General features: G+C 38.0%; 1 protein-coding gene across 4 annotated transcripts in view; it reads right to left on the reverse strand.

Annotated features, from left to right (window-relative positions):
• The window catches only part of MLLT10 (MLLT10 histone lysine methyltransferase DOT1L cofactor), a 148,178-nt gene that overhangs the window by 103,761 nt on the left and 19,207 nt on the right, over positions 1 to 25,210 (reverse strand). For all 4 annotated transcript variants that reach the window (XM_063324682.1, XM_063324681.1, XM_063324679.1 and 1 more), the window contains one exon: positions 13,669 to 13,723. In XM_063324682.1, coding sequence (XP_063180752.1) covers positions 13,669 to 13,723 — 55 coding nt within the window. The remainder of the gene's footprint in view (positions 1 to 13,668; positions 13,724 to 25,210) is intronic.

Here is a 25,210-nt window from a genome sequence, read left to right on the forward strand (position 1 = left end):
AGATTAATATCACATAGTACAGAGCTACCTCATCTGAAAGTGAAATTGCTGTGGCGAATCATTTAGCATGAATTCTGTTCTTCCCCAACAGGCAAACTGAACTCTTTTGTCACAAGATCTTCAGTACACCTTAAAAATGATTGTGCTTTCCTCCTACCTAGGTTTACTTGTATGTAAAAATTCAGGACACAAAATAACAGTTTTACATAATTAGATAACCTAGCAGATTATTACATTAGGTAAACAAAGTAAATTATCATTGTGCAAATGCCTCCTATAATGGAGGAAAAAAACCAAACCAACAAAAAACACAAAACCCACCATACTGCCTCACTGCAGACCTTTTTGAGTTTTGTTTCCATTTGGATTTTCTCTTTTTAACTACTCTACTGAATCTAAAGGTTCTTAATTTCTTCACTCAGCTATATTTTGACTATTAAACTGAGCTAAATATAAAGTTGTACTTACTTACAGTAGTAAGCATTTAGTATCTGGAACTGCATACATGCTTTTTATTCATTTCTTAAAGTACAAATCTTTTCCAGTTGCTTCCAACCAATTGGTGTCCCCCCTCCCGATTTGCTAAATTGATAGTTATAATTTGTGCGCGCTTTCCATTTTCTATACAACTGTTATAGTCAACATTCACAGTCAACATAACACGTATCATTCTAGTATTTAATCTGCAACTACATACACTATCTGTGCTGCTTCATCATTTTATTCACAAATAGTTTGTAGTATTATTCCACACAGAAAAAGCATGAGGCTAATAAAAGAGTAAGGAAAAGAAAGTATAAACTGCCAACTTGAGCTGCTTTTAAAAACAGTTCCAACAGACCATTTTAAAATCATCGTTAACAAACAGACTGAAAAAAACTATAAAAAACACAATCTTTTTTTGTTCTCTCCTCTACTTGAAGTATCTTCAGGAAATAAGTGTTTATAAGGACTTTCCTATGACTTGCAAACTACCCTAAGCGAGAGTCACCTTACTAAAGACAGATAAATAAACGTTAACATGATGTTAATGCTGAATATTTATCTTTAAAATTCCTCTCAAAAATTAATTCAAATAGAAACACCATTCATCTGATAAAGCCATTAAACCAGTGGAAAAGTTACACTGAAATTTTGAAAAAATCCTTCTTCAGTTAGTTACACATAAACAGATGGCTAAAGCTTTTACTTCAGATGTAATTAAGCCTGTACTCCAGTTACATTTACTTATAATGAAAAATTATTCTGTAAATACACAAACTGTACCAGAGATGTTAAAAAAAAAAAATCACTTACTAAGCCAACTGAAATTTAGGTAAGTAAAGAATTTTCACTACAAGAAAACAGTTTCAGAAACAACTTTAACTGAAAACTACTCCATCACCATAATAAAAGAATTAAAGACTATATCCAGAAACCTACAAGCTTAATAAGTTCTGATTTCCAAAATATAGAGCTCACATCCAAGATAGCCATGGGCAATACACACTTTCATCTTTCATGAAAACAAAACCAGTATCTACATAATGAAACAAATGAAGTACCAAAGCACTAATACACTTTTTGAACAAGGGGTCAATAAGCACCCAGAGAACTGAGGACAAGGGAGCTCTTCCATTGGTTTCCATCTGGCATCTTTAGATCCCAGATAATCTGACCTTGCTGAAAAATCACAACCTGTCCAATAATAATTTAACCACAGGGGAGGTTGCAGAACTCTTTTGTTACCAGCCTCAAATGCCTACATCATAAAAGAAGCCTAAGCCCAGTGCCAGCTCCCACTAGGACTCAGAGCCCCTGAACAAATGCTTAAATGTTCTTTTGTCCAAAGTTTGAGCTGTGAAGAAATATAAAATTGTCAGAGAGAAACACCTAGCTCATCTGGAAGAACTAAAAGAGGCAGGGGTTCAGCAGCTCTCCCTGAAGAAAGAGTAAGGAAGACATTTTTCCATAACAAGTGTGGTTAAGAACTGGTTGCCTAAACTTGCTGTGGAATCTCTACACTTGAAGAACTCAAGGATTGTAGACTCCTCCACCAAACTTGTCAACTTATGGGAGGTCAAGAAGATTCAGTTTCACCATATAAGGACCATATAGTAGCGGAAGAAAAGAGAAAAGGAAGCAAACAAACATCACCTTTTTCCTAAGCGTCAAAAGACTAGTCACTGTTGCTACAAAGAGTAAGCATGGAAGTAAGGACACCTACAGCCAAACAAAGTGTGATAGCTCTCTGCTGTCTCACTGATAGAAGAACAAGCTACTAACGTACAAGCAGACTTTACTTTTAATGTTTTCTGCAATTGAGAGGGCTCTTGACCATACAACACAGTGAAGAAATGCCTCCCTCATCCTCCGCTGCCACTTCCTCCTCTTTTCGAGAACTACTCTCAGGCAGAGCCCAGCACTCAGAATCCCAACAGAATAAAGTACCTATTGCCAGGTTCAGAGTTGAGTGCTTCTGTCTGCTGCTTCTGACTGGATGACAACTGTCTACTTTGTCTGCAGGTAGAATACAACATCCTAAAGCAACACCCATCCAAACTGTACACACAAATGCTTGCTTCTCTTATCAACTAAAAAGATTTATGATATTTAAGACTACATTAAAATATATATATTTTAATTAACTCCATCTAAGCTATAAAGACTGCACCATAAACTTCTTATTCAAATCACATTATCCTTGATCAACTATCTACTTCATCAGTAAATATTCATCTTTATCTTTTTACCCCCAAAAAAAACATCATTAAATCCAGTCCTTTTGAGGTTTTCTAATGTTTATGTGTGGAAAAAATAATGTTGTATACCCATGTTCTAGAATTTTTAAAAAATCTCCAGCTGCACTGTTCCACACATTCAATAACATTTAAAACATACTCACTAGTTTCTGTTGGAACTGAAATTATTTTAACGTCATTCCTCTTCATTCAAAACATCACACAGAAATAACAACATGATACTCTGACTTTTCTTAATTGTTGTCCAAACTCATCCAGGAACTCATGCCATTTTTCAGATCACTTTTGTTCCAAATGAGTTTTTTAAAACCATTTGCATAGATCACATCCTCTACTATTTAAATGAATGATAAGCTTCCAGTCACTTTGATTGTGCGTGGTTTGCATCCAAACAACCGGCCACAGATTTATTACTCATTTTAATTTTACTTATAAAATTTACAGTAATTGCCAACAAACTCTTACTACTGCCACTGAATTGCTTATACTCAATTTACTTTCATCTCCTTTTCAGGACAACTTTAACTGGAGGCAGGGAGGGTGGCAGTCACAAATGTTTTTGTAAATGCAGGTACTGGCATCTTGCAAAACGTTGTTAAAATTTTCCTTATCCTCAGGATTTTCTTTCCCACTCCCCCACTACCCCCCTTATTTGACTTACTGTTTCTCAATCTTTGAGAAGGTGTACATTTTAAATATGTGCTTTCTCAATAATAGTATTTTTACTATATGATAATGCCTGGCTTGCTTATTTTAAAATAAATACACGTATATAGGGATTTAAATCAGCCTGATTTTTGTGTTTCTGCACATTCTTATAAGAACTGCTTTCTCTGAAACTACTGGAAAAAAAATACACAGCAGGCTACCATAGGCTGGCAGATTCACTGCCTCTTTTGCTTTAAACAACCCAATATTCTACAATAATCAACGCCTCCATCCAGAAATTGTAAAATGTCGTCAGTTTTTGGTTATTACTTATTAGAAACAACTTAATGGTGACAGCCAAACGAAAATTAAGAATATTTACTTCGACTGTGCTTTCAAGTCAAAAAACTTTGGGAAATGCTGCTTACCTTTGAAAAGAAAAAAAAAAAAAAACACAAACGACTGTGCTTTCTAAGATAACATCACACAAGTATAGCTAAGACACTTTCCTTTGAAGAGATCTTAGGAAACTTCTTCAACCAACATTAAAACATCAAAACCACAAATAAACCAACTCCAAGATCTACTTTGATAGCAATTATAATGAAAACAGTTTTCTTCAATATCAGAAATTGGAAATTCATGCTGAAAAGCCTTCAAAGTTTAAATAAGTCTTATGAAACTTCCTGCTTTTCACTTGAGTTCTTTTTTATTTTGATTTATCCCTCAGAAAGACACGTTACCGATTTTTGACAAATTTTATATCCTGTTCTGGCATGCAAAATGTTTAATTACCAGCACAGAATCTATCCAAATTTTACCAATATTTTCCTGATATTTTTATTTCAGGTGCCTAGCTAATTTTTAACTCAGTGAAAACCTATCAGTACATACTTAGCAGGCATAATTTGAATATACATTATTCATTAACATTTAGAGTAACAAATTTCAGGCTCCAGAACACTAACTGAAAAGAAACAGTTGATCTGTTATTCCAATGCAACAAAGAACAATTTCATCATCAGCAAAAGACTGTTGCCAACAAAGAACTCTACAACTAGAAGCAAATTCTAACAAAGTGATCTAAAATTAACAAAGAAAATCCAGGAAAATAAATAATACACAGTATGATATCCATCTAACTAAATTTTTGCCTTTACAACTACTGTTTAAGTGATCAAAACTTGATTCACAAGCACTTTCACTGTAAATAAATCCACAGTACTTTTAAATCATCTTCCAATGCAAATTTTGAAGCCTTGCTTTTATAATCTTTTACTTCACAATAAAATAACAGCATAAGACTTATAACCCATGCCACCATACAAATTAAGACAAGCTCACCTATAACTTGTAAACTAACAGAAACAGAGTAGGCACTACACTAGGGCTAAGTCCCACAATCAATGTCAAAGCTGTGCTGCAAAGCAGAAACAGGCTGTAGAGGCCTGAATCACGAAGTCACATCGAGATCCAGAACGTAGCGCGAGTCTGGTGCCACAAGAGAGCTCTAGGATGTCATCACAAATTCCCAACCATGCACCAATTCCAGGGTAAAATCTGTTTATGCATTCAGTGTAAATTCTTGAAGAGCCTATTATATCTCACTAAGGAATTTTTGGTTTATTTGTAACTGCAGTTCACTCCTAAATCAAGTGCATGTATTCTTCTAGCATGGAAGAACTTTTCAGTGTTGAAATGTTAGTTTCTAATTAGGGTTGCTCCAGGTTGTAATTTAAAGATACTCCTCAATCCATTTCAACTGTGGGCTTTCACTCTTCACGTTCAACTGTACATCCCTGCCTTCTCTCCCTGTAGTATAAGCTTGCCATGTAGCAGGGCAGATAAAATTTTATTCACATAACTACTAAACTTGGCAGAAAACAAAAGTTTACCCTCCAATAAGATCAGTAATAAGTTGATGCAATCCGTACTGAGGTCGTATGATTGCCGGACACAAAACCACAAGTGAAGAAACAGCCGGTCATGGGTAAACCACAGTCCACTCCTTTCAGCAGAGGTCAACAGCTGTCCTAGATTACATGACACTGCACCCCCAGTTTCCACAACTATCAGATCTGCTGACTGACCTCAAGACACAGCTGTCCCACTCTGCAAGGTGAATCCAGAAAAGATGTACTATTTGCAAGAGGGTAAGATTAAGTACTATTTTAGATCTTTAGCTAAGTGTGTCTTCGCTAAGGCATTCCATACACTTTTGTTTTGACCCTGATCTTTGTTTCCTGTAAAGACAATAAAACTTGCAGAAAAGAAATCTGTCAGCTTAAGTTACTGTGTTTTCCTTACCCTAGTAAATACAGTTTTAGAGTTTGCTATAGTTAATACAGTATTGTTCACTATATTGTTTGATCCACTCTAGTCAAAGTTGGGTAAAAAGAAGGTGCTTGCACTAAGTGCTAGAGATCTCACCACTGTGGTTGGTAGTCAACTTTAGCACTGTTACACAGAATGAAAGGACGATTATCTATTAAAAAAAAAAATATATATATATATATACACACACTGCTTGCCTATGAAGAAAAGGCTTCACTCTATGGAGTCCCACTATGGAATTTCACCATACTCTCCATTTATCAAAATTTTTTCCTAAACTAAAAGAATTGGTACATAAGAAAAATTAACTTTGGGTCATTATTCAGCAGCACAACAAATAGTTTGTTTTTGAAAGGGATACGGATTATATTCCACTGGTCCACTAAGTAAGCTAATAGCTTTAATAATTCTATCTGCCATGCTATGGTATTAATGAGTCTCTTCTCCTTCCCTCAAGAAATCTTTTCATACAACAAAAGGAGGAAATGTCATTAATATTTATCTGAAGCTCTAAAAAAATTTTTCCTATTTATACATTATGATTACCAGCAATATAAATAATAAATATACAATATAGATTATAGGGTAAAATATGTACATTTATATTCAAAAAATATTTTAAATTGTTTATCAATTTAACTGTCTTTACCAGTTAAAAAAAAAAAAAAAACCCACACCACATACATATAAACTCCTGCAAATCTGCACAAAAGGACCAGAACATTTGTAGGTAAGCACTTCTTGGAAAATGCATACACCTGAATGTGTACATATGACATTATGCCATCCACATTCTTAGACATTAACACCAAGAAAACTCATCAGAATAGTAAACCTGACGGTGAGAGCTGCTGACTCTAATAACAACAGCAATACGAAAACCTAGTATACAATTTTTTTATAGACTTGGGAGATCCCGAATCTAACCCAGGGGATGGGAAGAGGGACTGGACGATGACATAAAACCACCGCATTGTTAGCTGGCCTTTTCCCAAGCAGCTGCATGAAAGAATTCTTGGTGAAAAGTCACACAAAGAATGCTGTTACACAGCATTCCTGATCATCATCCAGTGGAATCAGATTTCAAAGTAACAACTTGTACAGCAAAATCAAGCCCTTTAGGCTTAGAGAAAATTGTGGACAAAGATGACTGTAAGAAAACTATTAAAACAGGAGACGCACAATATTAGATACAACTGAACAATTTGTTTAAAAAACAGACCACATATTCAGTATTATGACAATATAAAAGAATTATCTAACTCTGGAGACATTCAAAACCCGCCTGGACGCGTTCCTGTGCAACCCGCTCTAGGTGACCCTGCTCTGGCAGGGGGGTTGGACTAGATGATTTCCAGAGGTCCCTTCCAACCCTATGACTCTATGATTCTATGAATTGGGATTCAAAAAGCTATAATCAGTTCAAATGGTCATGATTTTATTTCCTCCTCACTGAGTGTCAAAATCACAAAGGAAATTACTGCAACAGTTAAGGAAACACTACTGAATTGAAAAGGCCCAAAACTGACAAACAGCCTACAGTTCTCAAGTATCTTCAAACAAATGCTCACTTACTGCTTTTCTGTTTTTTAAAAAAATGTATTTATGTTTTCTCCAACTACTAATACACAGAGTACAAAGCTAAAGAAAAGTTAATTTCTTGTTCAATAGCCTTCTTACACATAAGACAGCAAATCAATAAGCAACCCGCACACATATCAGTTTTTTGTATTTTAAAAAACTCTTATATTCAGTCATGTGTTTAAAACCATAGTGGTGCCCCCAAATGAACACAAATATCAAATTTAACAAGGAATTCTGTCAATAAATATAGTCAAAGTAAAAAGTTCCATTTTCGTCTCAATCCTACTTTTCTACTTTTAGTATCAATCAATCAATAACTAACTAAATAAAACCCCAATAAATAACCTAATTGAATTTAGAGAACTGACATCTCTGAACACTGAAGAAGTTCCGATGTTTATGCAAAAACAAATTATGCAAAGTCTACATATAGGGAAGACTACATTTTGCTCACAAACTTAACCACAGCTTTAAGACAGTCACAGGCAGATATCAGGCAGATATCAGGCAGCCAAAATATTAAAATGTATTAAAAGCTTATTCCTAAAATTTCTGATAGTCACCCTGATCATAACCATGCAATGTCCCACTACCGTTAACAAACTAACTAAATCAAATGTGCAACTAAATACAGTCAACTCTTAATAATCCTTAGCACGGATAACCCGCTGGCAGATAAGCCCCACCATGGATATTAGTACACTCTGCGAAATGCAACTGTATTGTTTCCAAGATCTGTGCAAGTGCAGGAGCAGAATGACCATTTTCACACAGTGTGAAAAGACTGAACAAACATGTGCAACCACACCTTAGCTGCTTCTGTTCAGGGTCAGTTCAGGTCTCCAACAATGGAAAGCACAGGAGGTGTGCTGAAGCAGACTCAAATCCATTTCACTCAAATCCAGACACAATTATCTCTTTGGGCTCACTACAAGTTCTGATTACCGTGACAGCAGCCACCATAACCAAGCCAACAACAGGCAGGCATCTGTGTACTCTCCAGTGTACCAAAAAAGGTTATGAGCAACTAAAAACGCCATTTCCATTTCCACTTGGGTCTTCACACAGACTCTTTAGTCCTTCCAGATCCAGACACAATAGCTGCTTGGTACAGAACCATCTGTATGAGTTCCAAACACTGAGAGGAGTGTTTCCACAACACTGTCTAGAAACCACTGGGCTAGTACCATCGCTATTATCTAGGATAACTGAACTTCCCTTAGCCCACTTCACCTCCAATAACCCAAATACTGAAGAGTTAACTATGGCTGCAAAAATAGTTAATGCCTCAAAAACGTAAATTATCCGTATCTTCTGTTTTCATGCAGAAAACAGCGCACTCAATTTTAAGAGCAACCTCCAGGAAAAAGCCTCGCTAGACTCAGTACTTTCATTACAATTTCAGGATCTGTCCTAGTTTCGAGGTAGTATGAATATAGAAAATATTCTGCAACTAATGAGAAAAATTTCTACCAAAAAAATAGCTACCAATAATTACATTAGTAGTCTGTGCTAGGTAACACTAAACCACTCTGTAATCGTTTTTCAGTCTCGAGATTCCATGGCATCATGTACAGTAGATTAAGGATTAAGTATCATTTGGAAGACATATAGAGAAGGGGAAAGGGGATGGTCAGTTTTCTGTACAAGGAATGCCCAATCAGTCTGGGCTCCTTCACCCTGAAAAGGAGAAAAAGAAGAATATGACAGAGGTCTACAAAGCCAGAAGAGGTGTTGAAAAGGTGAACATTTAATACCTGCTCTTTGTCACTTGCTATCACTTAGCAAGTGCCATCAAATAAAATCGTGAGGTAACACGTTCAAAACAAAGCAGCGGCACATCATAACACATTGTATCGATCAACTGCAAAATGCCTTGCCACACAACATTATGGACACTAAACCTTTATACAGAGGTGGACACATCAATAGTGTGATAGACTCTTCTTCCATTAAACACAAAAATACCATCTCTGGTTCAAAAAGTTCCAAAGTGTAAATACTTATAGGTTGGGAAAGTACTGTGAGAAGGCGTACAAGAACTTCCCCAATAATCTAGTTCATACTGATAAAGAGAGCAGGGCAAATGTTGTTTGGCCTCCACAACATGATCCTCTCCTCTTACTATCTCAAACTGGCACTTTCAAGTTGTGTATAAGATCCGTGACAGTACTGGTCCAAGAATGCTGTATTTATAGTATCACTGAAAACTGTAATTCCGTATTTACCATAGATACAGAATCATAGGATCTTCACAGTTGGAAAGGACCTTTGAGATCATTGAGTCCAATGATACACACACACACAAAAAAAAAAAAACACAAAACAAAAAAAAAAACAACCTACAATATCTGCCACTAGACCATGCCCTGAAGTGCCAAATCTACACGTTTCTTAAATACCTCTAGGGATGGTGACTCAACCACCTCCCTGGGCAGGCTGTTCCAGTGCCTGACCACCCTTTCAGTAAAGTAGTTCTTCCTAATATCTAATCTAAACCTCCCCTGCTGCAACTTCAGACCATTTCCTCTGGTCCTGTCATTATTCACCTGGGAGAAGAGGCCAACACCCACCTCTCAACAACCTCCTTTCAGGCAGTTGTAGAGGGCAATGAGGTCTCCCCTCAGCCTCCTCTTCTCCAAGCTAAACATGCCCAGCTCCTTCAGCCTCTCCTCATATGACTTGGTCTCCAGACCCCTCACCAGCTTGGTAGCTCTCCTCTGGACACGCTCCAGTACTTCAATGTCCCTCTTGTACAGAGGGGCCCAGAAATGAACACTGGACAACCCAACAATACTCCTCAGCAACTGTACTGATAATCATGACTAAGGTACAGTAGATGTCTCCAACCAGAAATATGAAACCTAAAAAGCAAATCTAAAGAAGTGCTGATCTCCAGAAAGTCAGATAAGCAGTACCAGGCCAGTAAAAGGAGAGGCAGAAGGAGGAAAAATGCACAGAAAGGAATCTCATGCCACTTGGGGGTAGGGTACAAAAAAAACCCACAACACACTACCAAAAAAAACCCACAACACAACCACACTATCCACCACCATCACTATTTTCTAGTCAGTCAGTAATACTTAAAAACAATGTAAGTTTGATACCCAGACTATTCTGTCAAAGTTTTAAATGCTAGTACCATCACAAAGTAAGAGGAAGTAATGCATAGCAAAGACCCACCCTGCAGTAACAGCATCTTACTGCAGGTTAAGAAAATCACGGAACCCTATAGTAAAAGCTCACTAGACCAAAAAACATTAAGACTCCTGACATAAAAGAAAATACAGTATCTTCAATATGCGAACAAAAAAAATTTCTTCACATTACAAAAAAGCAAATATCCAGAAGATTGCCAGAAAAAAAAAAAAAATGTACAAGAGCAGCAGACCATGTATGAGCTAAGCTATCTGCCTATTCAAAACACAAGCTGTATTTGTTTGCTGGCCATGTTGCCAGAAGGCAGAAAGAAGCATAACTTTATATCACTGACATAAAATCAGTAATTTCTTCACTTGTTCTGAAAAGCTAAGACCATTTAATTATTTCTATACTTACAGAAAGACTCCATAATCACAAATTTCTAAACCTGGATCCTTACGAGGTTTTATCAGAAGTATTTGTTTCAAAGATTCTTCAGGAATACCTGTATCTTTTTATCATATCCCTTTGCAACAAATGGTGTAGCAGCATTAAAAAAAAAAAAATCAAAGCGTTAACTTACTGTAAATATAATTTTAAATTGGCAAGACCCTTACATGACCTTCAACAATATTTCCTTAAGTCTGAAACTCTTCTGGTACAATCCCTTGTTAGGCAACTCTTTGAAAGGAAAGCTTCAGGTTAAGAATATAGATTTCTGAAGTGCAACACCAGTCAGAGTTCATTTCTTCCAAGGTTCACATCCTTCTGTAAAGCTGTTATTTAAAGGACATTTGGCCCATAAGGTAGAATTTGCTGTGTTCAACACCATGGATAAGCTCTATTAGTGAGGCAGGGATGGTTCCAGAAAGTGAAGTACAAATTCTTAAGACTTCTCTGCTATGAAATTTTCACTATGAAGCTTTCACTGATGAAAACAGTTGGTCATGAAAATTATAGTAGGGACAATACTGTTCGTACAGTGTAAGATCTCTGCTGTTTAAACTTAAATAATTACACAGTAAGTCACTTTCAGACAAGAACTCATAACTACAATTAAAATAGCTATAAGAGATAACTAATAGGATGCTCAGATGTTTGATGCACACTGTCAAAATATATTCTCGAAACTTTATGCAATGAAAAAGTTTCAAAATTACCATCCACAACAACAAGGCATTCCCAAACACTACTTTAAGAACAGAAAACGCTAGTTACTTCACACTTCACAAATTCTCGTGTATATTTCAGTAAGTTTGAGGCTTTCTTATTATTTATTTTCTAAAAAAGCAAGTGGCCACCTGTCATTTCTGAAGAAATTAATTCAACATTGACGTGTATCAACCTGTCTGAGAAGAATAGTTTTAAGGCTAAAGTACTGGACTGGCACTTTAGGATGGTAGTTTCACTGACACACAGACTCAATACAATCTCCCAACACTCACAAACAACACTAAGCTCACTAACATGTTTGAGATAAGCAGACACTAGAATGGTGAACACTAGAGCATATACTGTAAGTTGCAGCCAAAGCGCAGACAAGGGAAAGGGTAGATCAGCCTAAACACAAGCAGGCTCTGTATTCCTGCAACTCAACTGCAACAGAAATAGGAAAGCTCCATCAACACTACGCTAAGCTAAGATATAAATTAGTTAGAATATTACATATGTAGCACAAAATCTCCAGAATACAATCTACATAGACTGTCCAAATGAAATACAAACTCCTGATCACACTTTCTCCCCTCACAAGAGAAAGGGCTCAGGATCAAAATGACCAGGCTATTTACAGGTAAATGATGGACAGGAATTTAGAAGCATCCAGTAAAGAGAGAAGAAGGAATTACAGAAGTGATTGAAAAGTTAATTGAAATTTTTCACTGATATCACCCAGCTATTAATATAAACATAATCAAGACAGGATATTCCATGGAGACTTTCTCTAGCAGTTCTATTCAGCAGGAGCAGAACTGATGTCACAGTTTAGACTGGGCTGACCACTAAACGAATGAAAGATATTCTCTATTAGACCCTCTTTCTTCCAAGAGACTTAAGGGTTAAAAAAAAATAACACCTAAAACAGCTTTAATGAAATATTAACAACAAAAATAAAAGATAATATTAGTAAGAAAATAATGAAATATATACAAATATATAGAAACCCAATATTGAGCTTCCAGGATGACAATCACATCACTGGCAGGCACTTGGAAAATGCCAGACTGGACTCAGCAGCAGATGGGAACTACATTCAGGAAAGCACGGATTGGAATCAAAGACAGAAAAATGGACAGAGTCCTCCTCGGACGCTGGCCATTGAGGAAGAGAGGGCTGACCCCTTTGATCCCTCACATTTATACTGAGAATGAGGCAGATGGGATGGAACACCCAGTTGCTCAGTTTTGGGTCACCTGTCCCATCTGCTCCTCCCCACAGGTGTGACCCCTTTATGCTCTTTCACTTCCAGCCCTCCAAGTTGGTACATAACAAAGTTAGCTGGCCTTGATTACAGCAATAAGTATAAGAGACTCTCTGCATACCATTCCTTAGTATTAACTACAAACATCATGCGTTATCGCAGCTAGAAGCAGACATTGTATGAAAAACATACCATTAATTTCAGAGAGTACAGTCAGTTAGAAGAGACTAACTGAAAAGTAAAATTACTGAAAAGAAAATTGGTTCTGTTCTACCTCAAATGACTGATGATAACCTGAATGATGAAACCGGAAAGATGCAAGGGACAGGTAATCACTACTGCAACTTTTCAGCTCTAACTTCTTTGTTACAGAACCTTTTAGTAAATCAGGCACGAATGAGCTATCCTTTGAAAATGCACTGGTGCATTCAGTCTGGGCTACAGACGTAAAAATTCCGCTTTCCTCCATGAACAGGGCACTTTCAACCGCTTTCTGTAAACATTCAAATTCCAATTAAATACACATAATATATGATTTTAATGGGTAAAGGATAAATTTTAAAATGCAGTTTCTCCTTCACTGTAACTTTTTTCCCAAAAATAAATCTAATAATAATGATTAATGTTCTCAAACTATATTCAGCCTCAATTGGACAAATAAATGTTACTGTAAAATAGTTCTCTCTTTCCAAACCAGCAAGTGTTTTCATTTATGTTTAGGATCCCTATAGTATTTTTTTCAAAGACTTATTTCCCTCATACAAAACAAGAGAGTTCACAAAAAATAAGAATGAAACTTACCCCCATTATCTGTTCTCTTTAAAGCACCATCCTTATGAGGGCATAATTCACATCTCTAGGGAAAAAAAGCAAAAATAAAATAAAAAAATGGAATGATCATAGGAGCATTGAAAAAGAAACCACACACATCAAAACTGTTAGCTGACATTAAGGAAGCAACCGTTCTTTAAAAGTGAATGAGTGTGTTTTCCCTTAACCTTTACTTGAATATTAATGTTAGTTTGTCACAAACAAAGCGTTCTTCTCCAGATCTTGGAACTATGATATATATCAAAGCTACTCGCAGTTCTACCTCCAAGTTTTTATTCCTGGATTCCACACCTTGGGATTCTGGAGAGAAGCCTCCAAGAACTATAGCACTGGGTAGACTCGCTTGATAAGAAACTTGGGCACAATTGAGCACAATCCAAAGATTCCCTACTGTATTCCCTTCTCCTAGGATCTCTGTATTCACTGAGGTGGTCAGTCAAAGATGTGCCATGGATATAATCAGCACAGGTGTACATATTGTGGCTGACTTCACAGTCTCTGCTGATTCCCGCTTACCCCAAGAGACCAAAAACAATCTCACTTTCCGTCTCAAAAAAAGGAGGTCAGAAGTTGACTCATCCTTGAAATTCTCCAAGACTGCATGCCTGGAAACATGCAGTTTGACATCACATTCTTCTGACATACACCAGGATCACAACAATACAATCTTTCTGCTATCACTGCATCTATCGAGTTCCTAATATCAAGCTTATCTCTAAGTGTCCTAGAGCAGTGTAAACCAATTCCATATCAGTTCAGAGATGACAGAAATGGAAGAAGTTTGACACACATTTCACTTCAACTGCTCCAAAGGATATGCAAAGAAGCACCATTATAGGAGATCCTATACCTAGGAATCACCTTATTAAAACCTTTATATATTCCCTAATTAGGGACAACTTAAAGTACACCAATCTAACAAGCTCTTAAAGAAATGGAAGAACAGTCTGATCATCAGATGCAAACTTAACACCACATCCTTCAAATGGAGAGGGACATCCGGCATTAGTACAGATCTTCTCTGTGTTCTCTGAACAGTACTACTCTCCGTTACCAGTTAACTAGCATGTCAGCAGATAAAGGAACCTACAGTGCTAGAAGTGCCTCAGAAACAGATTGTCCAAACTTATTTGAAGAATGAGAAATTCCATTCCTGAAATTCACACAGCTGAAGTATATTCTTGAGGACTGTCTATTCCTCTTCACCTCTAAGAAAATTTATATTAGCAGCAAAGAGACTTTCACAAGGGGTAGAATAGAAAAGCTCTTAATTTATTTTTGCTCAGTACCTCAGTTATAGATAGCTGCACACAGGAAGAAGAATCTTTAGGATTGCTGCTTTTTGTCTTTTGCTTCACTCATCCCTCCCTCACATTCACCTACTAAAATGATCTGACTATGGTGAAATTTAGAGATAAAAGTTGTTGAAAACTTCTGAACATTCTATAAGCTGCCTGCAGATTGGGAGCATTACACCATATTTTTTAAGTCAAGATTATAAAGACTTCCTTATCACTGAAACGAACTGGTCAGTTCATTGTGAACAAAATCCTACATATGCGAAATGCATGCGAGCTGTATCTTAACACCCCAGCTCTCCAAACAGTAAAGACTAGGTGCCGAGAGACACTCAGTAGCAGTAGGTTCATTTCAGTGAATTCCCCATACACTGAACCAGATTCTCAAAGCTGGAAGCCTGGTATATATTGATGGTGACAGTGCCATAAAGTTTGTTCCCACCCCAAAGCTGTGAGCTGGCAGCTTAAAGGCAAGTGAGCAGACATGATATATCTACCACTGAGAAAAGGGAAGCTGTTGACATAGTCTACCCTGCCCTACCTCTGCAAGCCTGTGGAAGTTTGACATAGATTTTCACTAGTGGCAAAACCAGTTTTGGAGGTGGAGGTTCTCTTCTTATCTCCACCTCTCCCTTATTAATCTCTCCCTCCACCACTCCCTCAGCTGCTGACCCAACTATCTGAAGGGTTGCCCCTTGAACCAGATCAGTGAAATGGAGTGAAATAAACTTTTTCTTTTTAACATTTTTAATTCCGGTCATATCACTGATGCGATTTAAGCATAATCCTGCAATCAGTTGCATCAGCAAAACTGAAGGCAGGGAACCATAGAACCACAGCACTGCAGCGTTAATAATTAAAGAATTCACAAACTTCTTGAGCAAACTACAAAGTAAAAAAAATTTAAATTATCACAGGACACTGAGCAGCAAGGAACTGAACCAGTCCTTTACGTATAAGAGTTAAGTGTGCAACATTCAGTCTCTTCAGAGCCTGGTTTCAACTAATTTCTTTTTCTCGTATTTCTAGTAGGACTCAGGTCCATTAGCTCTTCCCTCCTTGCTCCTCTGCAGCCCTGTCTGTAACAAGTCAGAGACAATACAAGACAGAAGACTGAAGTGGAAAAAGGGAGCTTTGACAGCGGAAGAAAACTTGAGTGCAGGGAGTTCTGCAGAGTATCCTCTTGCTGGCAGGCAGCAGTATACCTGCACTTGGTTCTCCTGGGGCTGGATAACTGTGCAGAGATACTTGCACTCTGATGACACAGAGCACTTCCGGTGCCCTGAATTCTGGCTACAATCTGCAATAAAGTAGCACCCCAGTAAACCAACACACTACACAGTGACCCTTTCCACTTCACCCTCTAGGTTATGAGCCGAACGCCTTCACAGCCTCCACCCCCTCAGCCTCTGTCACCCATTTCTGCATATTGAAACTTTGTTTCAATATGCACCATATAGTAATACCAGTAGCTTTCCCAGGTAGTAACAGTGTGCATCATCCCTTGAGACAAGTAACTAGTAGAGAATTATTTTTTTTTTTAACACTTTATTACTAGTTCTAAAACCTTACGCCAATATCACATTTTAAAAAAAAAAGTTTAAAAGTTGTAGTTTCAGCTGAGAATTTGCAAAGTGACTGGAAAAAAAAAAACTGAGGTACTTTCAAAATGCTTGATTGCATGTTGTTACAAAGGATGATGTAGGAGAAAAGAAAGGAGACAGTTGGGTGTGTATGTATCTCAGAAGTCCAGTTACTTATAATTTCTTATTTAAATGTTTTTGTTCATGCACTGTTTCCTTCTTCCAGTTTACTTATGGATGGGGCTTTGAGTTTAAGTGCACAGCAACGCTGAATCTCTCTACTAAATGGCACATCACATACTACTTGTATGATGGAATAAGGCTTTGGTCTCTGCAACACAGTATAAGGAATAAAGAGTTCTGTACGGATGGTCAGATGAGCACACAGACCACGCCAGGGCTACCTTCTCCAGTTGTGTGTTTTAAGTCTTAGCTCTAGCAAAGGATTTCTGACACAGATTTATTGTCTAAGCATTCAAAAACACCGTGGGGAACTACTAGACAAGCTGGGGGGACAGTAGGGATAGCAGGGGCAGACACAACACCCACAAGATACTACAGCATAAGTAGGGCAAGGTCCTATGACTGATCAACAGTCCAGATAAACATCATCAGGCTAGACAGTGCAAATGTGAACACCAAAGAGGCTGACAAGAGAATAACGACATCCTTTGGTGGTGCGGAAGGGCACCAGCCCTATAGCAGGGAAAGGCACCAGTGCATGTGGTGCTATAGGTACAGAAGATTAGATTTGAGGAAGAGGAGTGAAAAAGACACAAATACTGGCAGAAGGAAGACTGAAGTAGCAAGTGACATTGTCCCTTCCCGTCCTGTCCACACAGAGCTTAACATGGACATCTAATTTTTGCAGCTCTTTGGTAGAACAGACTAAGTTCACAGATCTGCTTCTGTCCAAGCAGAATTCAGGTGAACCCTCAACAGGAATTGCTTTGGACTATGAGGTCTCCTATAGAGAACTAAAGTGAAACCAATCTCACAGTCGTGCAGCTGGAACAGTCTGAAGTGCAACCGTCACAACTCACTTCTGAGCTACATAAGCAGCAAGTTAATTAAGTGAAAGACGACTGATCCTGTAATTTTAGCATACAGACAAATTGAGACTGCCTGGGTCTCATGAAAAACCCACTGGGTGTACTGAGGGGCCCAGCCTTTAAAAAGTTACCCAGCAGAGACCTAAAGTGGTCAAAAGCACAGGAGGCCCATGCAGAAGGGGAAAGGACCAGTTTTTTTCTGTCATTATTAAAAAAGTAGTAATAACCTAGATGAAATAAAGAGCAGTAAAATAAAAATAAGAAATAATAATAATAAAAAGAATGGAGGTATCCACTACAGATATCCAGAAGAAAAAAGTTCCATAACAGGAAGATCAAAATAAGAGAGGTAAAGAAAGAACTAAATAAACCCATCTTCCTATACTGAATTAGTTACAGTCCCATTTGGCTCCACTGCATTGTGACATAAAGTTTTCCCCCCTATTTTAGATAAATATGCCTTTCCATTTTAACCAGGACTAACAGATACCTTAACCAGCAGTAGATAACATTAGACAAATCTAATTACTGGAGTCTTTTTGGTTAAACTAACCCTACCGATTTTTCAGTTGGAAACAGAGGAAAGGCATAGAGAACCTGATTTAATCTAACAAGACTACCTTATTCATGTTGAAATGCAGAGAAAGATCAAGAGACACCTAGTAGACAGGGAACATAAAGATAGGAACAAGACTATACAAGTAGGAGGGGAGAGGAGAAAAAAAAATAATAGTAGGAATATAGCATTGTTCTTCCCTCGGGGTTCTGTAAATTTGGAGCAAGTTTCATAAAGCATCATCTGCAGACGTCCATTATATGCTGTCTCTTGTTATAAGAAAACAAAGGTTAAAGGATTCTTGTGCAAGTAATTTACTGAGGTCTGGTCCAAGGTAGGCCAATGGAACCATTCACCTGAATAATGACTGTCAACCAAGTAAAGTCTTGCAGGACCGAATTCCCAGCATTGCAATGAAGCAATAAACTGTGTGTCTCAATATGACCTGTTAACCTAAATAACACAAGAAGACCTACAGCAGATTAAATAGACCACAGTTCCTAAAAGTTAGCTGAGAAATCAGGCTGCAGTTCCAGCTGACTTTAGTTCAGGCTCACTTTAAGCTAACATAATTGCACACTGCTGCCAAAAGATCGCTGGCCATCTCCCACAGTGTACTTTCTACTGCTTCCCTTGCACTGGCAAGAGCATTCATTTGACCACATGGAAATCCTAGTCAGCAAGCTAAAAGTAAAATGCTTTGTTTTTAGCCAGATCACTTCTTTGAGCCATCCTTCCATAAGGACATATAAACAACAATGCCAGATTAAAAAATGCAACAGGAACATGGGTAGGGAGTAGGACAAGGATACAACCACCCTGTTCAGGAGGTGGCATCATCTATGCTCGCTATAAGTGAATATGGAATTCCAAAGGATCTTAAGAGAAAAAAAAAAAAAAAAACCACACACACACACGAACATCACCACACCCACCCACATCATCCCCCCTTCAAAAAAAAAAAAAAACCAAAACCAAAAACCACACACCACACCTGAAACAGACTAATTTAATTTCGGTAGTAATATAGACATATTTCTTGGGCCCAGACACAGACGTATTTATTAGGACAGTTTTGTTTTGATATTTCCCTGACATTCATATATTCCAAGTTTTTTAACCGGCATCAGCCATATACACAAACTGTTTAGCATACAAGCTTATTTTCCCTCCCAAGCTATACTATATCCAGCATGACACCTATGTTTCCAGAATAATTTATCCAAAGTATATTTTGATCACAGAATTACTGTTTCATATTGCTTGACAACAGCAAACAAGCAGTATTTAACTGAAAGGAACAACTTTAAGATATTGCAATGCATGACCCTTAGAGTTACAATTAACAGAACAGCAAAGTACACAAAATCAGCATCACAGTGCTTGAAACCTGATACTCATCTCTTTCGATCCTTTCATCAACAGGAGTCAAAACTTGACATACAAAACATTTTATTCTGCTTCTCCTGTTAATCGTTAACCAAGCAGCAGACTGGTTAAATCCATTTGGTTTTGTTGCAAGTTTTTGTTCACATTTTAGTGAAAACAAACCCTGCACACCATCAAATTCTTATGACTTCCTTAAAATTAACCTCGGTGGAGTCAGTTGTCAAGAAGTAGTCATTTTGTTGCTTTACTTCTGAATTTGCTTCTAAATACATCTATTTTACAGCATGTCATACTGTACATACCAAAATGCACTAACTCACACACTCCCCCAAAGCACAGAGGGAGAGTTTACAAATGTAAGGTGGATTTACAAACTTAAGCAAAGCAGCTGATCAGAAGGTTAGTTTCTAATCAATGGCTTTCCAACTGGCAGCCCCTGATGCTCTCAGTAACCTTGTCTCCCATTCATCAGTAGTTGCAGAAGCACAGCTGAATGCGTCCAGGTATTCTTGTCCCAAGTTCTGTGGTACAGCTCCACCCACCTTCACCAATATTCCACCCCATTTTGTCTCGCCCTTGGGTGTTAGCAGAAGGAAAAATATAAAAATCACCTCTAATACTCTTTATCATATTTAAGATGATCTTTCCCAATCCTATAGACCTTGAATATGCTAGATAGTCTTATACACTATTACTTCAGATAATACAAAGTATCTTAATATGGGTTAAAAAGCTGGTTTAGAAGGGTAAAGACATCCATACGGGTAGTTATTGCAATAATGAGTTTGAAAGTTTAAGTTATGAGTTAAAGTTTAAAAAGAATAATACACATACACTGTACTGAAAACAAGAAAAAACCACTGTTTTCCCCCTAATAAACCTGGAAAAAACTGGGGTCATTTTAGTGATTATTTTGTTTTATGTACAAACTAAACATAGCTCCCTCTATAAAGAGAGGCCATATTCTAAAGATACTTACATAGAAGTGTACTAATTACACCACAGACAACTAGATTGTACTTAACAGAAAACCTAACTCAAATTCAGCTAATCAGAGGGTAGCTACAGAAGAACAAATGCCTTAGAGCCTACAAAGAAACAGTTTTTGCAAGATTAGACAACCAGAAGAAGGGAAAACCACAGATATTTGCAAAGCAGTGTAAACCAATATACTAGAAATTTAGATCTTGGCATAAATTCTATCAATAGATGAGAATTCACAGGCAGTTAGTACAAAAACAGACCCAGCAACAGGATGCGTACCAGACTGACCATGTCTACATCTGCTGGCAATAACTTACCCCAGCCCTCAGAATCCAGTGACATATAATTTTTCTGTTCACCCCTTCAAGCTGTCTTCTGTGAAGCAAAACCTATACTGACTACGTACAAGACTAACCAGAAAATATCATCCTCTCAGCCCCTGAAGCCTCCAGAAAGCCCAATAAAATTCACAAGCATTCCCAGATGCTATCAAAATTACTGAACCTCTACTCACGCCAAACTTATGCTATCTGTTCCTATCAAATCCTTTTACTCTGGTATTTTACTAAACTTTTATTTTGTGTTTTTTTCCTTAAAACCCATTGGGTACTTTGAAAATTCTCGTTAAGAGTTTATTTCTGATCTTTTACACCTGTGCTTTATAATACTTGCCAGAGTCAAACGTTCATTTTTCATTTGTTCAGTACAGCAAAAAGGATGAATTGCTGAACCCTTTTTCCAAAGGCTTCTATAGGAATACATGGCCCAGCCAACGAAGAGACTGCTATCTACAAAACCAAATCCCCATTTTCTTATTTATCAGTTTCTAAACTACAGCTGGATAGTAATACACCTTATCAACAGTCTCAACCTGCACTATTTTAAGACCTTACTTATAAACCTCCGAAATACCCCCCTTTCACTACTTTGATCTAAATGGCTCTAATAAATGATAGCTTGCAAGTATTTGAAGCAGAAGTCAGCAAGTAGCTAAATACGCCCTTTTTCAGCCAAGGTATCTGAAAAGAAGCAAACTAAAGTTCCAATGTTTCCAACCTACGGTTCACACCAGACTCCAGCATTTATAAGCCACAATGAAGAACCAACAGGAATCAAAAGATCTTCTGCCACATTCAAGAATCCCCAACTGGCTGACACCACTAATAGAGCAAACGAACGCATACTGTCAGTACTTCTCTTTGAAAGTGCTATGTTCTGCAACTTGACAACTTAAGAAATTAAGTCATCTCCATCTTTAAATAATCATTTCTTGATCCTGACAAATTTGCCAAATCTCTGCCCCATCTCTATTCAGTCATCTGTCCCAGGAGGAGAGAACTTTTTTTTAAAGCAGACAATTGACAGGTAAAAGAAAAAACAGACTGACTACCTGAAGCATTTCGGGTTTTACACCTGGATAAATTAAAGAGACACAACCTAGTTCTCTCTATCAAGGCATCAGAAAAAATATATGCAGATTCAGTTAGCTCTGTCAAAAACATCTACTACAGATAATAAATTTACAGACTATGACAAGAAGATTAGAGGCACTCAACATGCAAATCAGCATTCTTCCAAGACCATCCAGTCAGTACGTACTACAGGTGACATTCAGGCATACTTTTACTCAATACATGTAAGGTAATTAAACAAGAGAGAACATAGAGTACAATGTAACATAGTCACAACACACAGCATGTATCAAGATCTGGCTACTCCAGAAATCCAAAGCCATAAATCTCACACTACCTATTTAAGACTAGCAAGCCCTGCTAGATGTTGCAAGAATCCAAATTATAAACATACACAAAGTTTAAGATTCACACATTGATCTTTAATGGAAAGCATCAGAAGGCTATGTCATGTTTGGCTGGATTTCCACCCAAGCTATTGTTATCAGACTGAAAATATGCTACTGACACGATTCAATCTAGCTGAAGAAAACACAGTACGCGATGGTTCACTTCAGTGTCCTCCTGCAACATACCACAGATGTACCCTAAAAATTCCTAGGTATAAAATGCTAGCATGCATTTTAATTAAGGCTCCTTGCAGTTGAGGAGCTCCTTGCTTACTTTAGAGTGACTTCCGCCAGTGATTTAACAGCCTAGCAACAAAACGAACAGAAAACATATCTGCATAAGAATTAAGCAATCTCTGTAAAGGAAAACGTTCCACTCTAGTCTCACTTTGGTTAGTAATTTTGCCACATAACCTTTAGAGCATTTACTAGAGTACCTGTTATATTGATACCTGTGTTAAAAAATTTTTGATCAAGTAGTACTTGAGTGATGGAACACTATGTTTTAAAGCCTGAATACTCTATGTATCCATATTTAGCATAAAGTAATTATAAGTTACTGCACAAACAAATAAACTGCAGCTAATCAAAGCTGGAAAAAAAAATCTGCAGACCTTTTCTGCTATAATGAAATGCTTCAAACAAGTTTATGAACTCAGCTGTGTCTTTAGAAACCGAGTTGCAAATATGCATACAGGCAGGGAAAAATGCAGTGCACAAAAAAAAAAAAAGGCATGAATACAACACAATCAGAAATAGCACTAATACTCCCACTTTGATATGCACAGCACACAATACAGTGCACAAGGTTTAATTCACCAGTTGGAGTGAAAAATGCACAGAAACTATAACTGCACTTCTGCAGCACCTTCTGCCATTTGTACTTCTAACGTTGATGATCAGACTCTATGCAATCCTAAGCAATTCTGCCATCTTTTGTGGTGCAGTGCAATAAGGTTACGTGTCTGTAATCACTATGTATACAAAAATAAAAAAATCTGAACAGGTAAAAATATTTTCTCCTACTCATGAAATGCAAAGCAAACAACACTCACCCATCAATGTAACAAACAAGAAACACACATCACTCAATCCATACCATTTCAGAACAAAAGAAGTAGTTTAACCTTCACCACAATTAGAATAAAAATTCCCTACGATCATTCCACTCTTCCCACTCTAGCTCTGTACAGTCCATGTTTTGCCCATTACCTGTCCCAATTACTATCCTTATCTCAAATTTCTCATGCCCTGCTCTTGGGCACCAAAAAGGACTGTGGGGGGTTGACCCTTGCTGGACTCCAGCCCACCAAAGCTGCTCTTTCACTCCCCCTCCTCAGCTGGACAGGGGAGAGAAAATATAACAAAAAGACTCATAGGTCGAAATAAAGACAGGAAGAGATCATTTAGCAATAACCATCACAGGCAAAACAGACTTGACTTGGGGAAAATTAATTTAATTTATTACCAAACCAGAGTAGGATAATGAGAAAATAAAAACTAAATCTTAAAACACCTTCTCCCTCTACCCATCCCTTCTTCCCAGGCTTAACTTTAGTCACAATTTCTCTAACTCCTCCCCCTCCAGCAGCACAGGGGTACAGGGAATGGGGGTTGCGGTCAGTTCATCACACATTGTCTCTGCCAATCCTTCCTCCTCAGGGGGAGGACTCCTCAACTTCCCTTGCTCCATTGTGAGGTCCATCCCATGGGAGACAGTCCTCCACAAACTTCTCCAACATGAGTCCTTCCCACATTCTGCGTGAAATCCTCCAGCATGGGTCCCTTCCACAGGGTGCAGTCCTTCAGGAACACCCTGCTCCAGCATGGGTCCCCCATGAGATCACAAGTCCTGCCCACAAATTTGCTCCAGTGTGGGCTCCTTTCTGCACAGGGCCACAGGTCCTGCCGGGAGCTTGCTCCAGCACAGACTTCCCACTGGGTCACAGCCTCCTTCAGGCATCCACCTGCTCCGATGTGGGGTCCTCTACAGGCTGCAGGTGGACATCTGCTCCATCATTAACCTACGTGGGCTGCAGGGGGACAGCCTGCCTCACCATGGTCTTCACTACGGGCTGCAGCAGAATCTCTGTTCTGGTGCCTGGAGCACCTCCTCCCCGTCCATCTTCACTGACCTTAGTGTCTGCAGAGGAGTTGTTCTCATATACTCTCGCTCCTCTCTTCTGGCTGCAATTGCACAGTTGGGTTTTTCCCCCCTTCTTAAATATGTTATCCCAGAGGCACTACCACCATTGCTGATTGGCTCAGCCTCGGCCAAGTCTTGGAGCCAGCTGGCATTGGCTCTATCGGACATGGTGGAAGCTTCTAGCAGCTTCTCACGGAAAGTCCCCCCTATACCACCTTCGCTACAAAAACCTTGCCACGCAAACCCAAAACAACTTGCTGTGCCTAAGTATCTTTAGTCAGACTCTTTATTCCAGTTATCCAGCTACAAACAAGCATTCACTGCCTTCCAGACTCCATAGCCATTCATAAAAGCCCAGACTGTGTTGTCGGTGTGGGGTTTTTTTTGTGGAAGAGGGGGAAGGAGGAAGCAGGAGAATATTGTTAATAAGTAGCAGTTTCTCATATTTATAAAAAAAACTCTACTAGCAATTTGTATTTTACAGTCGTTTTTTTCTTCTCTTATTTAGAAGTTTACATTTAGAAGTTTATGATTCTACTGCTGTGTAAAAGTCACACAAATAACACAAGTACATAGGTGATTTTTTGTGTTGTATGCTCAAAACTAAAGCAATATAAAGTGGCAAAAACTACTTGTTATAGTATTCTTAAAGTAATCGTGGTAATATTCTGATATAAAGTGTCCTTTAAAAAAAAATTATGGA

This window comes from Chroicocephalus ridibundus, chromosome 2 (genome assembly GCF_963924245.1).
Source record: "Chroicocephalus ridibundus chromosome 2, bChrRid1.1, whole genome shotgun sequence".
Classification (NCBI taxonomy): domain Eukaryota; kingdom Metazoa; phylum Chordata; class Aves; order Charadriiformes; family Laridae; genus Chroicocephalus; species Chroicocephalus ridibundus.